This window comes from Humulus lupulus, chromosome 1 (genome assembly GCF_963169125.1).
Source record: "Humulus lupulus chromosome 1, drHumLupu1.1, whole genome shotgun sequence".
In the NCBI taxonomy this organism is placed as follows: domain Eukaryota; kingdom Viridiplantae; phylum Streptophyta; class Magnoliopsida; order Rosales; family Cannabaceae; genus Humulus; species Humulus lupulus.
Window position 1 is genome coordinate 90,964,195 of NC_084793.1, and position 16,150 is coordinate 90,980,344.

General features: G+C 31.7%; 1 protein-coding gene and 1 long non-coding RNA gene across 3 annotated transcripts; both read left to right on the forward strand.

Moving 5' to 3' along the window:
* Positions 1-6,560: 6,560 nt before the first annotated feature.
* LOC133795804 (uncharacterized) lies at positions 6,561-9,234 on the forward strand. Of its 2 annotated transcripts, XR_009875397.1 has the most exons (5): positions 6,561-6,839; positions 7,250-7,313; positions 7,425-7,566; positions 8,422-8,471; positions 9,080-9,234. It is a non-coding gene; the product is annotated as an uncharacterized LOC133795804 (long non-coding RNA). The 2 variants fall into 2 exon arrangements; XR_009875396.1 differs by lacking the exon at positions 7,250-7,313 and having other exon boundaries at positions 6,573-6,839.
* A 1,148-nt stretch (positions 9,235-10,382) lies between these two features.
* Positions 10,383-12,268, forward strand: LOC133818185 (uncharacterized; the record flags this gene model as incomplete). The annotated part of the gene is made up of 4 exons (XM_062250918.1): positions 10,383-10,514; positions 11,528-11,644; positions 11,728-11,877; positions 12,182-12,268. Coding segments are annotated over 4 exons (486 nt in total), but the record flags the coding sequence as incomplete, so codon positions are not given.
* Between the last annotated feature and the right edge of the window lie 3,882 nt (positions 12,269-16,150).

Below are 16,150 nucleotides of genomic sequence, written 5' to 3' on the forward strand. Positions count from 1 at the left end.
CTAGGAAGACAAATTGAGCCCTCTTTAGTTGCTGTGCCTTTTTGGCCATCAGGAAGACCCATTGGACAAGACGGTACAACATTCACATTCTATAAAACATTTCAAATTTCCAGTGACATGATTCGAGGCACCTATGTCAATAATCCAAGAAAAATTTCTAGACTCACCAATCATGCGATCATTAGCAACGTCCTTATTACCAAGCATATCAATCAGAGTTTGCCATTGTTCGGAAGTGAGACCCTGTACCGGAACTTCGTCAGATGTGCTAACAAAAGGAGCTGCTGCCCCTTGTGCACTGCTACCAATCACATAAGTATGGTGGGCTGTGATGCTTACTCCACGTCCCTTGCTTGTCACTAATGGTTGTTGCCCGGTTAAACCACGAGTAGCACCGCCACGACCAAGATTGCGAGGAAGATCTCCCCACCATTCGGGATATCCCACTAACACAAACACATGCTTTTATCATGTCCGGAATGACTATAGTGAGTGCAAAACATGACATATTTATCGGCATGATTTTTCTCCTTGCTCATAGACTTAACCGCAAACGCCATTACCTCAGGCTCATTGTGTGCACGAGCAGGGACACGAAGTTGTTCTTCTTGAAGTATTGTTTGAAAAATATGATTGAGAGAGGGCAGAGGTTCTTGTGAAATCAAAGTAGATCGTACCTGGGCATAGAGAGAATCATCCAAACCAAGGAGAAATTGATGCACATACACTTTGTCACGTCGTTTCTCAAGCTTGGCACTAATATTGCAAGTACATTTGCCATACTCACAGCTTGGAATAGGATCCGAAGAAGCCATTTCGTCCCAAATTTTCTTCAAATTACCAAAGTATTGCTAAACTGGCATGCCTTTGGCTTGTTTGCAATCGGCCAAAGGTGTCTTCAAGTGTTGAAGACAAGGACCATTGACGACACAAAATCTCTCCTTAAGATCATCCCACAACAATTTTGCATCCTCACAGTAAGAAATAGATGAAGCAACTGAAGGTTCGATGGTCTGCATAATCCACGATACCCACATAGAATGAACTGTATACCAGTCATCAAGATTTTCTATTTCGATAGATTTTGGTTTCGAAATCGTTCCATCAATGAAACCAAATTTTCGTCGAGATTGTAGAGCCAATCGAATTAAGCGACTCCATTCTTCATAGTTCTCCCCACGTAATTTAATTGGTGTAATGGTATTACTCAGATTATCTTGTGATCCAAGATAATACGGGGAGCCAAGATCAACTCGATATTCCTTGCTAGATTTATCACCATCACTGCTAGACATGGCTACTGTCAAGATTTTTTTTTTTTGTCATTTCTCCAGCCCTAGATGAGTATTCCTAGGGTCAGCCTGATACCATGTGAATGAATTATTTAATATTCTTTTTTCTTGTCTCATTAAGAGTATGTAGGAAAAATATAGGGAATTTTTAAAAAATATGACTTTTATACCATCAATGTGCAAAAATATGAGAGTTATATATTTTTTTAATTTGTATGAGAAATTTATTAAAGAAAAAGTTAAAGTATGGGAAACACAATTAGTAGCTAACTAAAATATAGAAATGTCACATTTTTTTATTATAGTTATTTTTATTTTTTATTTTGAAGGTAATTTTTTTTCCATCATTTTTTTTTATTATTAATTTTTTTTCTTTACTTGTTTTTTCTTCCATTTTTTCATTTTTCATTTTTTTTTCTACCAATTTTTTCCTTCATCTTTTTTTCTTTCAATTTTTTCATTATTCTTCTTCTTTTTTTCATTTTTATTCATTTATCTATTTTTTCTTTCATTTGTATTGTTTTGTTTTTTTTTCATATTTTTTCAGTTTTTTTTTCATTTTATTTTTTCTTCATTTTTGTATTTATTATTTTCTCCTTCAATTTTTTTTTCTTTTTTTCACACATATGAGCTTTTTTTTCTTCTTCTATTTTTTTCATTTTTTTCTACCAATTTTTTCATTCATATTTTTTTTCTTTTCATTTTTCCATTATTTTTCTTCTTCTTTTTCTTTTCATTCTTATTTATTCATCTATTTTTTTTTCATTCATCATTTCTTTTGTTTTTTTTTCATTTTTGTACTTATTCATTTCTCATTCTATTTCTTTTTTTTTCACACATATATTTTAACATTACATAATTATTCTACTATTTTATTTATTTATTATCTTTTATTATTGTAATTTTTTTTATAGTTTTTCCACTATATGTAAAAAAAATTCAAATCAATTTTTTCAGCATTTTCTTTTTACTGTAACACTTATAGGAATACCAAAATTTGGAAAGAAAACTAATAAAAATATGAAAACGTGAATGGGTAACTGGTTACCTTCACATTCTTTGTGTGTATATTTATGAGGGTAACTGGTTACTTTCACGTTCTGGTGTGTGTATATTTATGGTTTCTTTATGGTAACTAGTTACTTATGTTACTAAAATCATAGTTACTTATTCTTCCTTTTTTAATGAAGTGTTCTTCCATTTTTTCCTTCAAATTTAATGTTTCTTTTCATATTTAATATAAGTAACTCGTCACCCTTCTTAGGTAACTGGTTACCTCTCTTATGGCAGAAAGTTACCCATCTCAGGATAACTGGTTACCCCTCCTGGTGCATGTTATTTAACCTAGCTCTAAGATTTTTTTTTAAGATCAATCAAGTAATTGGTTACCCTATCCAGAATTTGAAAAAAAAAATGTACAATCTTAAAAAAACATGTTTATAATAAATAAATAATAATTTTAAAAACAATTCATATAACAAAAAAAAAATTGCAAAACAACCAAAGAAAAATTTAATATAAAATTAGTAATATAAAAACAATTTAAAAAAACAAATAACCTAAAAAAATAATAATCAAATTACAAACACACCCTTCAAAATTTGATTAAGAGTAAAACTATGGCATAAACCAATTTTTATATAAAAATATGGGAAAATAAACCCATAAAAGTGAAAATTCTTAAAAAAAAAGTCATATATTAACTTTTTTTGAAAAAAAAGCCATATTTTTGCACACTCTATTAAAAATCTCATACAAAATGTAATTTCCTCAAAAATATATATACACCTAAGGACTTACTTGAGGCTTTCGAAAGCCCATACAAAGCCATAAAAAAATTCTAATTACATTTACATTTACCCCAAACATAATTATTCGTAATACTATTGGAGCTAATAATGTGACATTTTTTTTAAAACTTTTTACCACTCCAATCATAACTCTTTTTAGGCTAGCTATAATAGTAATTTATTTTTTGACTAGTCAAATATCTTAGTGTGAGGTAGTTAACCAAATTAATGACATATTATTTTAATAAAAAAAAATAATAATGATTGATTATTTTAACCAAATTAATGATCTAAATTCGTAAAAATTATTAAATTAATCTATGTTGGAAATCTAAATTTGTAAAAATGATTGAATTAATCAACTTTAGTGTGGTTGGAGATGGGTAACACCCAAATATTTAAATAAATATATATAATAACTTTTCGTTTGTGAAAGAAAGACACTGCACAACGACCAATAGAAATTGTTCTTCACAATAGATAGATTCATATATGATCACTAATAGGAGATAAGGAATAAAATCGTTTTTATTTAATAAGTGGTCGACACACTATTTTAGATTCGAAGTTGGTCCTTCAATATTACAAATTAAAATCTCCCTTCTTTATTTTTCCCTCCAATTTCTTTTTCACTAATAAAAATTGACAATTATTTTAAATTATATATTTTAACTGAGTTATATTTTTAACATAGAAAATTTGATTTCCAATATTACTCCATGAATGATCAAATAGACAAGGAATATCCGAGGACCTTTTCTACTATGCTAACACTAGGGGTGGTGCTAATTGATATTTTGTAATCGGTATAATAGAGCTTGTCCGCATAGGCACGTATAATTGGCCTTGGGAAAAATTCAAAGCAAGAACTAATGTTTTATTTGTTTTAAAAAAAACACAAGAAATGCTTTTAGTTTTTGTATATTGACTCCTATTGGCAACAATTTGCTCCATATTCACATTTTCCATTCTGGCTTCTTCATAATTAATAAGAATAATAATTTACAAATAAATAATTTCTTTTAGTGTATAATAAGATGACTGAATTTCAATAATGAGGTGTAAAACTAATATCAAAATGGTTCGGATAATAATGGGACACGTGCAAAATTTAACAAGTGTGAACAAAAAGAACAAGAGAAAGATATAGAACATTTCTAATATATTTTATATATTATAAATTAGAGGAGAAAGACATATAAATAAATCTAATAAAAAAACAATAATTAACTGGCATTAATAATATTCTTTCAAAAAAACTTGGCATTAATAATACAACACTGCCGAAAGTATATTGTACCTGTCTTGTTAACAATTGGTTGCCCTACAGTCCATGCAAAATATTAATAAATAATAAGAATGCTCTTCTCTGTATCTACCTATTGCTCAACAACTATATTATTATTATTATTAGTATTGCTGTTGTTGTTGTTATTTATTTTAAGAGAACAACTCAGCTATATAATGCATATGTGTTGTCTTCTTAGTATCTATCGTGATAGTAGAAACAATGTGTACAAAGTTTTTCAGTATATATATATATATATCAATGATACCAGAAACAATGGTTAATCATAAAATTCATCATAATTGATTCGAATTTTCTACCAATTAACATTATATATATATAAATATATATATATATATATATATTCATACGCGCGTGTGTATACGTGAATGAGAAGAGATTAAGTACAAACCTGCATAAGCAAGAGTAATAAACAATATCATCATCCTCAGCGGAAGTAGAGTAGTTTCCCTATCGAGCTTTATTGTAATATATGTATGTATATATATATATATACATATAATATTTTTATATATATATAGAGCTAGCTATCTAGAGAGAGACAGAGATCAGAGTACTGAGAGAAGAAGAAGCAAAACTATATGTGCCGTATTTATAAGAAGATATGTTCAATATGTGGCTATAATTATCTTTTAACTTTAATACCGAATTAATTTGTTCACTGATATATCATTATATTAATTGCTTGCTACAAAAAAAAAATTAAGCTTAATTGCTAACATTTCGAATGAAATGCCTTTTTTTTTTTTCACATAATGAAATGACTTATTTTTAAAGTTTATAGAACTAAAATATAAATATATCTTGAAATTAAGTTATTATTATAGAACATTCAAGTACACAATAAATTTCTTTCTTTACCCGTCAACTATATCCAGATGAGCAATTAGAGCAGGTTTGGTTTGAGCAATTAGAGCAGGTTTGGTTTGCATGAATGGATATTGGAATGGAATGAAGATTCCTATTCAAATATATATGTTTGCACTACTACAAAATTGTACTTAGACGACATGCATGAGATGCTGTTTGTGGTAAAACTGTCGTGTCATGTTAAAAATATACATGACACAACAGTCGCTCACAAACTGTTGTGCCATGCAAATTAAAACTCACATGAAACGACAGTTCTAATGAGACTGTTGTAACATGTCTATTTTTAACATGAGACAACATTTCTACTTAAATTGTTGTCTAATGCAATACAATTTTTCTAATCAAGTGCTAATTTAATTTGTATTTTTTAATATAATTTATTTAAATATATTAATTAATAATTTGCAACACACAAAATAGCTACTAGTTAAAGAATGAATTTTGTTTTTAAATGAGTTATTCAAATAATTCTTTAAATTTTGTAATATTTTTTTGTAATATTAATTGCTAATTGAATTACTTATTATATATTTAATAAAATAAGATTTATTTTATTAAAAATTCATTAATGATGGTGCTGTTTGGTAACACTTAAAAAAATAGGTTTTTATTTAGTTAATAAAAAATTTAAGAATTGAACATAAAACAGTGTTTGGTAACTTTATTTTTATTTATTATTTTTAAAATTTTAATTAAAATTCATTAAATTTTGAAAATAGAATTTTTTTTCACTTTTATTTTTTTTCAATCGTTTCGACTTTTTGTTTCTTTTTTTCTTTTCTTCTTCAAATCAACACCTCATTTCATATTGTTAAACAAAAAATAAAAATAAAAGTTATCAAACGCGTTTATTATTTTTAAAAACAAAAAAAAAATAATAAACACGTTTGATAACTTTTATTTTTATTTTTTGTTTAACAATATGAGGTGTTGATTTGAAGAATAGAAGAATAAAAAGAAAGGAAAAGTCGAAAGCAGTTTAAAACAAATTTGAAAGTGAAAAAAATCTATTTTCAAAATTTAATAAATTTTAATTAAAATTTTAAAAAATAACAAATAAAAATAGAATTACTAAACATATTTTATATTTAATTGTTGAATTTTTAATTAATTAAATAAAACACTATTTTTTAAGTGTTACCAAACAATATAAATTTTTTTTACTAATTAAACACAACCGATATTTATTAAAAATTTATAGTATTAATTTTATTTTTTTCTTTTAAAACTAATAAAAACTATTTTTTAAAAAACAGATTATTTTTTCTCTTTTTTATTTTGTAAAGAATGACTTATTTCTAGGTTAAAAAATTGCCCCAGTAATCGTGAACCCCTCCACCCTCGTTTGACCTTGCGTGCAGCACCTCCTCCATGACGGTGCCCCCCACCTCCGTTCGACAACCCCGGACAGCACCCCAAGATAGTAGCCCAGTCGTCGTTCAACCCCAGGACAGCAACCCCGCCATTGCTCGACATCCACAACAGTTCGTGTGACTGGAGTCAACCTCTCTTCTCCAGCGACTGGATTCTTCCTTCTCAGGCGACAACACCTCAGGTGCGCTACGGATTCTCCAGGTATGGACCTCCGCCCTCTCTCATATATGTTCATAGCTCACACCAGATTAGAGCAATCACTGGAGTCCCAATTGCTTTCTTTCCCTTTTCTTTATTTTTTTTCCTCTCAAAGTTCAAACTCCCTATAATTCTTCTCAACTTTCTTTCTTTTGATTTCTGGGATTGAAGATTCAAAATGTCGAATTGGGTCTCTTTGTAGAGTTTTGTGTTGTTAAATCTTACCTTGATTTATTTATAAAGCTATATAAACTGCCATGTATTGTAGAAGAGCTACTATTGGTTTGATTCTTCTTTTGCTTCTTGTTCATGTTGCAGTCCAAGTTTAATTTTATTGATTTGGTTCTCAAGTCTTGCTATCTTACCTTCCACCATAGCTATTAATCGAACTTCTCCTAAATTTCTTTTGACAGCTTATTATGAAGTTCTTTCTTTTGATAGCTTCTTTGAAGTGTTCCACATTTTTGTAACTAAACTGTAAAAAGTTTTCTCCATCTTTTAAAGCTAGACTGATAATTTTTTGTTCTTAGTATTTTGCTTGTGACAACAATAATCCTGACTGCAGTTTTGTTGGTGTAATTTGTGCAGACCATCATGGTTAGTAGATGGTAACAGAATCTCTACAAAGATCAAGAGTGCCTCTAGCAACCATGATCTTGAAAGAATTAATTGGAAAAGCAACCCCGCTAGAGCCTGTCCTAATTGTGAATTTGTGATTGACAACAATGAAGTAAGATTTCCACTATTTCTTTATCCTCTGTGAATACAGATTGTGTTTTGTTTCGGACAATAGTAAGCACTAAATAAAGACTGCAGTCAATAATAACTAACTACACATGACTTTACAATGTCGTCAATGATTGTAAACTACAATTTCACTTTTCTATTTCTTTGTTTGTTTGAAACATTAGTTGGTAAAGAAAACTCCTCTGCCCCTAGAAAATTGCATTGAGATAAGGACTTGTGCAAGTACTGGTAGTAAATACGCTCTCTCTTCTTCGCACAGATATAAAAATGACCTCTTCATCCTTCTCTTCCTTACTCCTCTCTGCATTTTCACAGAGGCGCTCTTTAATTTTTCACAAATTGTTCGACCTTCAAGGCCCCCCTTCTCTGACCTCTCTCTCTGCTACGAGTTCTCCAATAGCCCAATTCTCTTTTCTTGATTTTAGAGAGCCCCTCTCTCTCTCAATGCAGTGAAACTGTTCGGCGTTTACTCTCCTCACTGCAAAAAATATCGATTTGATAAATCTATCTTCATATTTCACCCCCATAGACGAGAACAATATTAGTTGAATTTATGTCTCTTCATTTGTAACATGTCGATTTGATAAATATCTGAATGGCTCTAATACAGGAACAATATTCGTTGAATTTTTATGGTTGCTTTATTTATTTACTTGCTTTCATTTTACTTAAACCAAAAAATCCATCTAAATGAAAAACTATTTGTGAATAGCTTTTGGTTTGTCTATAGTTATATTAAAGTTTTAGTTTGCTTACCTAGTTTGGGCTCCAATTTTTGCTTTTCCTATTGATTTGGGCCTTGATGTTTGTGTTTATTTTGTTTTATCTCATTTAATAGGTTGGAAGATAAATGGTCATTGCTTCTCATCTGACTGTTTCTAAGGCTTTGTAAGATTATTAATTTTTTTCCATGTTTCCTATAGTCTATTTCATTTTTTTTTTTTGTCTTAAAAAATGTATATTTTTTATGCATAAGTTCTCAGATGTGGTAGTGAATCCTAAAAAATTGGAGGGTGGGAGAAAATAGCACATAGAATTCAGAAAAGTGAAATGATTTCTTGTTCTTTACACACTTTGAATCATCAAAAAAAAATGAGCCCTTAAATTTATAGGTGATGTTTATGCCCCTTTCATAAATGCCCAATTACAATTGTCATCGAAAGTTTTTGCTCTTGATGGTTACTATAATTTAATGTTTCTATTGTGTAGGAATTTTGGTACAATAGCATACTAGCAGTATAAAGGCCTTGGCATATTTGCATCTACAGTTAGTATCCCTTTGCATAAAGAGTTTTATTAGATATATTTGAGTGTCAAGTAAACAGAAATCCAACTGAAGTGGCAAATTTGATTTTTTTTTTTTAAATCATTAATTGGATAAATCATTTAGGTGTGCCAGTTTTATATGTGTATCTTTGTTTTCTCATACCCAATAGCAAGTGTCCTGATTTTTTGCTCTTGGTGAGTTCCACAATTTGAGTGCTTTTGTTGTGTAGGAATTTTGGGACAGTAGCTGTAACAAGGTCATTGAATATACAATTGAAGTATCCTTCAAAGGGCTTTATTAGGTCTATTCAAATGGAAAATATCCATGGCTTTAAGTCAACTGGCAGCAGTGGCTCAAGAGGTGCATTGATTGTTCTAGAAGGCTTAGATCGCTGTGGAAAAACAACAGTCTAGTATTCTACACAAGTACTTGGAAGGATTGGGGCATTCAGCTGAATTATGGCGATTCCCAGACAGAACAACAAGTGTGGGGCAAATGATATCATCCTATCTTTTCAATGAATCTCAACTTGATGATCATGCTATACATCTTCTTTTCAGTTCCAATCGTTGGGAGAAGAGGTTAGCTATGTCATTCTAAATTTTTTATATGCATTGGAGTTCATTATTGCTTTATGGTTGATTTAGATAACGAATAATTTTTTTTTTCTGTTTATTTAGCCTTTTGTATTATTTATTGGTTCTTGAAACAAAAATTGGCTGAGTTCATATCTGTAACTGGTTTAATGTGGTGATGGATGATATGTTGATTTAACAAAAGTCATGGCATTGCTCTTATCTTTCAGATTATTCAGAGGGTAAAGATAGTCCAAATGGATGGCTAGTGGTGAAATAGTAAACTATTTGTTGAATATTTGGTTTGTTAAATTAAAAAAATATATTCAGATTATAATGCTTCCTATCATTGCTGTTGTGATAAATGTTGGACTTTTCATTAAAACCATGTTGTATGACAGAAGCAAAAGTGGGATTTTTGAAAAATTCCTGTTCTTTGCAGATCCTTGATGGAAAGTAAATTGAAATCTGGAACCACCATCATTGTTGACTGGTATTCTTATTCTGGGGTGGCTTTCTCTTCTGCCAAAGGACTAGATTTTGAGTGGTGTAAGGTGAAGATATGCTTAGTTGTTTTTATAAACAATTGTTTGTATTTAATTTCTAACAAACCAGATCATCTTTGTAGGCTCCAGAAAAAGGGTTATTGGCTCCAGATCTTGTAGTATATCTTGATATACCACCAGAGGTAATTAAGTTATATAATTTTCAGGCTAGTATGTAAATTCATGAATGTACCAATTTTGGTTATTGCCAATTTTGAGGTTATAACTTTTTTACAATGAATGATACATGGTTTTGGACCATTTACACAATCTAGATACAAAGCTCTCCCTGATGTTCAATCTGCCTTATTTTACGGTTTTAAACCTCCAGGAAGACCTTTAATTGTAGTTTCTCACATGGTGAAAAGGCATCTATATCTTTTCTTTTTTTTTGGTCTAAACTTTGTGCTGAACTGCGACATTACATTATGATTCTCAGCAAGTCGCAGAAAGAGGAGGATATGGAGGAGAAAGGTATGAGCAGCTGGAGTTTCAGAAGAAAGCTAGGCAATGTTACAAGGCTCTCCATGATGCTTCTTGGAAGGTAATTTTGTGTTTCGTTTGTTGACAAGTAATAAAGCATAATGCAACTTTAAAAGTCATCTTTTTTTTTTAATATTGATTAAAGTATGATAATAGAGAGATGGGTTATTTCATGAACAGTCACATATGAGGTACTAAAACTACTAATTTATGTTATTTCATTTGCTCATTAGTAAGGATTGTCAATATTACCAGTCCCTTGCATAAGTTCTTCATTTGTTTATATATTTAGGAGAAGTAATTTATAAGTCATTAGCAAGTGCATATGAATATATTTTGTTTGAAGTTACAAATTGTAATATATAATTATTCTCAAAAACACCTAAAAGGTTGGAGAAGCAAGGTTCTTTAAATTGAGGCTTGTCTTACATATTCCGCATTTTCCTCGATGAATTTTTAAACCAACTTATGATTCTTACTCTATAACAGAGCATTGCACTTTAGCTTGAATTTTTATTGTTAACAGTCAACTTATGGTCATATAAAATGTTGTGTTACATGTAATTACCTTCTTTTTCAGTTTTGAGTTTCTTTAATCGGTGATTGTCCAGAGTTTTGAGTTTTCAATAGATGATAAAGATGCCAAAATGTCATATAACGGAGCAGATAGATTATATAGATCATCTTATGTTAAACGAGTATAGTATGAAATATATGAATTTCTAGCCTTGGTAGTGGCGCATTGCTAACTCTGTTAGGAGTTCTTTCATCTGCATATAATGATTGAATATTAATGATTTTGTTGAATATGTGTTTCTTTGAATGTGGTGTTTTATTACTTGTGATTTATTTGTGAGAGTGGAAGTGTTTACTTGTGGTATTTGTGAGAGTTTCAAGATTTTAGAAAAATACAACAAGAAAGGCGTAATCATTTACAATACCCTCGTAGGACTTCACGCCATAGCTATACTGAATTGGAAGCTAATTTAGTAAGTACATATATAGAACGAATTATGCTTGATTTTATGTTTTCCTCATTTGATGTTAAAATTGACCTAATTATATTATATGCAGCAAGCTAAGTGGGGCACAACAGAACAGATAGATCGACCTATACTCTGGAAGGAGGCCAGAAAAGATTCTTCTGGCAACTATGTCACCGAGCATGACAAGGTCATGGGAGAGGCCATCGTAAGTTGTAAAACGTTAAATGACTTTTGGTAATTTTTTTTATATTTTAGTAACAAACAAATAATTGATTAAATTTTGTACAGGAAGACATGCTTGAGCAAATAAAAGAGGGCAAACTGATTGAGATCGGAACAAATGACATCCTAACACAAGTGTTAGGTAATGCTGAGCACCTCGGTCAAGTTCGAGGCCAAAGTCGAGGTGTCACACAAAGAGACTACTTTCATAAGCCTGTGGGGGGGGGGGGGGGGGGGGGTCTAAGGCATGCTAGAGTTGCCTTTTGAAATGATAACTAGAGTTTCTTGAGCGGATGAGTCATAGATAGAGGTAAGGGTCTAAGAGGCTTGCTAGAGTTACCTTTTGAAATCATAGCTAGAGTTTCTTGAGTGGATGAGTCATAGCTAGAGTAACTTTTGAAATCATAATTAAAAAAATATACTAACTGTAGTATTTAGTTAGCACTTACATAGTTATCCCAAGTGAGTTCTATATTCCAAGTGAGTTAACACTTACATATTTTGATCTTGTAATTTTTAGATTTGGAACATACTGAGTTCTATTGATTTTGTCTGCCCGTTGATTCTATCTGAACTATATTGTAATTACACAGGAAATTATGAATGAATATAGTTATTGAAAATAGATAAATGAAAAAAATTCTCATATTCTACATGGGACGTCGGTCTCCACAATATTGTCGTCTTATGTATTGCAGGGAACGATGTTTGCACATAAATTGTCATCTCATGTACTGTAGGAGGATGACGCTTGAGTAGGAACTGTCGTCTCATTACTGCAGTGGATGTCACTTGCACAAAAACTGTCATCTCATGTACCACAAGAGACAACGTTTGTATATGAACCATCGTCTCATGTACGACAAGAGAAGACACTTTTATTTAAATCGCCATTTCATGCTTTACCTGGCATGACATTGCATGGGATGATGGTATTAGAACCGACGTACGAGAGTCCATACGACGGTTTAAAACCATCGTCCCATGTCAATTTTGTAGTAGTGTTGGTTTGGAGTTTGAAACATGGTAATGAAGTTCCATAGGAATAATAATTCCTATGTTTAGTGAAGTTTTCATTATACTCTATAAAACCATTGGAAACCATTAGAAAGGAATCCTTTCCAAAATAATTTTAGAAAAAAAATGTGAAATGATTATTTTGTTGCAAATTTTCTTATTGAATATTAAAAAAAAACAAAGTTGAGATATTTTTGTCAATACACCACTTATTCCATTCCATTCATACACCAAACAAAACAAAATAATTATAATTTCAATGTTCATTATAAAACTAAACCAAACATCAGAATATTATTCACATGTACACTACTATTTTTATTTCATTTCATTACCATTCTTATTACCAGTTTAATTCTATTCAACTAAAGTGAACACCACCTTAACTATTAGGAGAATAGGAATGAGTTTCTCAACAATCATAAAATTCTTGGTTAAATGCCCTTTTTTTATTTATTTTATTTTTTAATTTTTAGTATTAAAATTTTTAAGATTATATATGGGCGCGTATAGCAAATTTATGTAGAAAACAGTGTTAAAAAAGATTTCTTAAAAGTATTTTATATTAAAATTTTAGAATATATATAATTAAAGTGAATAAATGGAAATTAATTTTGATTTTAACGAGCTTAAGGATACAGTTTGATAAAACAAAACTATGTAATTTGATATTATTAAAACTACGAGAATGTATGAGAGCTTAAAATATAATAGTTCATTTTTACCAACAAAAAAAAAATTCTTTTTACAAGTATAGGATTTTAAAACTTAATATATAATAAAATTATGGAATTAACATAGATTTAACTTTAAGAAAATCAACTTTCAAAAATCAATAACTAATATAGTTTTTTCAAGATGCCCACTAAATAATACTATAACTTAAATGTAAAAATAAAAAACTATAGCTTAATTATAAACATAACTATTTATATGAAAAAAAATCATATATTTGAAAATTAAAAAAAAATAAGCACAAAAACATTAGAAATTCAAAATTCTCATAAAAAAAAAGTTAAATGGCAAAAAAAAAAAATCATATTCCATGTAATTTCTACTTTATTATAAGTTATTATGAATTTATTCATCGAAAAGAGAATCAAGTGGCTCAAATATTGGCTAAGGTTAGTCTTCGGGAGGACTTTGATTCTTTGCCTATTATTGCCCATTGAGTAGATGATGATATGTTACTTTAGTTAAATAAAATCCATCATTTCAAAGAATTTTTTTTAATGAATTTCTATAATCATTATTGTTACAACCAAAATTTGAGAATAAATAAACAACTTTGAAATGTAGGCTCCTAAAGTGTAAGCTCAGGATTAACAAGTGTTAACTTATCTTGTACAAATTGTCACGAAGTTTCAGAGTTACGCCATCAACGCTCAAGCATGAGTTGCAGGCTCGAAAGCATCAGTCTCCTCTAAGAGATGAGTTCAACAGACTTATCAAGCAGGGAGGTGGCGACAATTGGAATGGCGAGCTCGAAGCTACAAGTGATCTTGAAAGCGCCTCGAGGCAGTGTTCAAGCTCAAAGACACGTTAAACACACACAAAAAATTGTTAGGAAATCCCTATTTCTTTGGGATTAGGTTAAACCGTGTATTGAATCCCTATTTTTATGGGATCTTTATTTAAATAATGCATTTAAATTGTATTATTATTCAAATATTCATTTGAATTTAAATTTGAATATATGTTGTAACTTCCCTAAACTTGTGGGAAGAATATTCTTGTAACTAGGTCTATAAATAGCATGGATTTGGTCATTTGTACTCAAGCACAATTTTGTACTAAGAAACTCTATGTGAAATTGCTCTTTCTTGAAGCATTAATGTAGACCTTAATAAAAATGGCTTGTGGATGTAGGAATATTTTAATGCTGAACAACGTAAAAAATATTTTTCTTTTATTTAATTGTGGACCTTAATTGCTCTACATAATTAAGTTCACGAAAAATGACGTCAACAGTTTGGTGCTTTCATTGAGAGCATTAAGCAATTCTTCATATCGTTTAGCATAAAACTTGTCACTTAACAACAATGGCTACTCTGAATATTCCTGGAACCAGTGGGTGACCACTTTCCTAAATCCCTGAGGGAAATACTCCACGTAATGAAGAGCATCCTCGAAACCTAGAAAACAACCAGTCATAGATCAGAGTCCCGACGATGAGAGTGCCTCATCGTCTCCCATAGAACGAAATCCCCCACGAAATCCAGGCCAAAGTTCTAGACCTAAAGAGCAGGATTACTATAATCCTGAAAGATATGTGCCAGCACTTGAGATTGAAAATCAGAGGCTACGTGAACAGTTAGCCGAAGCTACGCGACTAAAGGAAGAGATGGCAAGATGGGCAACTGAAGCCTAGGCACCCCCACAGAGGACCAGGGGCGACCTCGAGGAAGTACGGCTGCCAGGATGGCCGAACAAAGGGCCCAACAGGCTCAACTGAAGCCTAGGGAAAATACTGGAGAAAGCCTACCCATGGTGTCATCTCGGAACCCTGCCAAAAACAACCCAATCAGGGACATTCCTGCAGACCATGGGAATAACCGAGATCCCCCAACAGCTCGAAATGATAACCCAGAACCTATAAGGATAAACAATGAGAGGCCGCCACCATCTCCAATCCGACATGATCTATCACCTATCAGATATCTCTCTCCAGCTCAGGATATAACCCAGCATGCTCCCAGCAAAAACCGAGTTGGGGAAAGGGTACCTCAGGGGCCTTCACAAAGCGTTAGAAGTGGAAGCTGGGATAGGATACATTGAGCTCGACTCAAGCATAGGGGTCAATGCGAGGTCCCACTGGGGGCACATCAGAAACATAGACAGGCTAGACAACCCCAACCATCTGGGAGTTATATGTCGAGGTCACGTGCAACAAGAATTAGGGTGCACGTGAATAATCCACATCGCGCTCAAGCCCCACAATAGCAAAAAAAGCCAGAAAGAGTTGTTAGCTTCCTCGACGGAAGTCAGGATTACAACAGGTTGGTGAATGTCTATAACACCAAGCCTAAACAATAGGAGAACTATTTGAATGATCATCTTGATCTTCGAGACCATCTGAACCAGAGTCGGGGGTAGTTCAATCTGCCATACCTTGACCTGAGGGCACACTTAAATGCCTAAAGGGAACCTCTACAACCAGTATATGGAAATCAATATAACCCATTACTGTGGCAAGGAGCTGGAGTTCCTATGAACAACAACCATCTCCCAGTAGCGCAAGCTCCCCCTCCGGTGGAATCAGTTCAAGAAAGAATAAACCAACTCGAGGAAGCGTTCAGGCTTCTTCGAGATGGAAACGACAAAGAAAAGGCTTACGACTCTGATAAGGAGCTTGAGTCTTTTGCTTCGCATATCTCGAACACACCATTCCCCATTGGGTTCAAGATACCCCACGTGGCGCCATATGATGGGACTACCGACCCAGGCAGCCACCTGAGCACCTTCAATACTG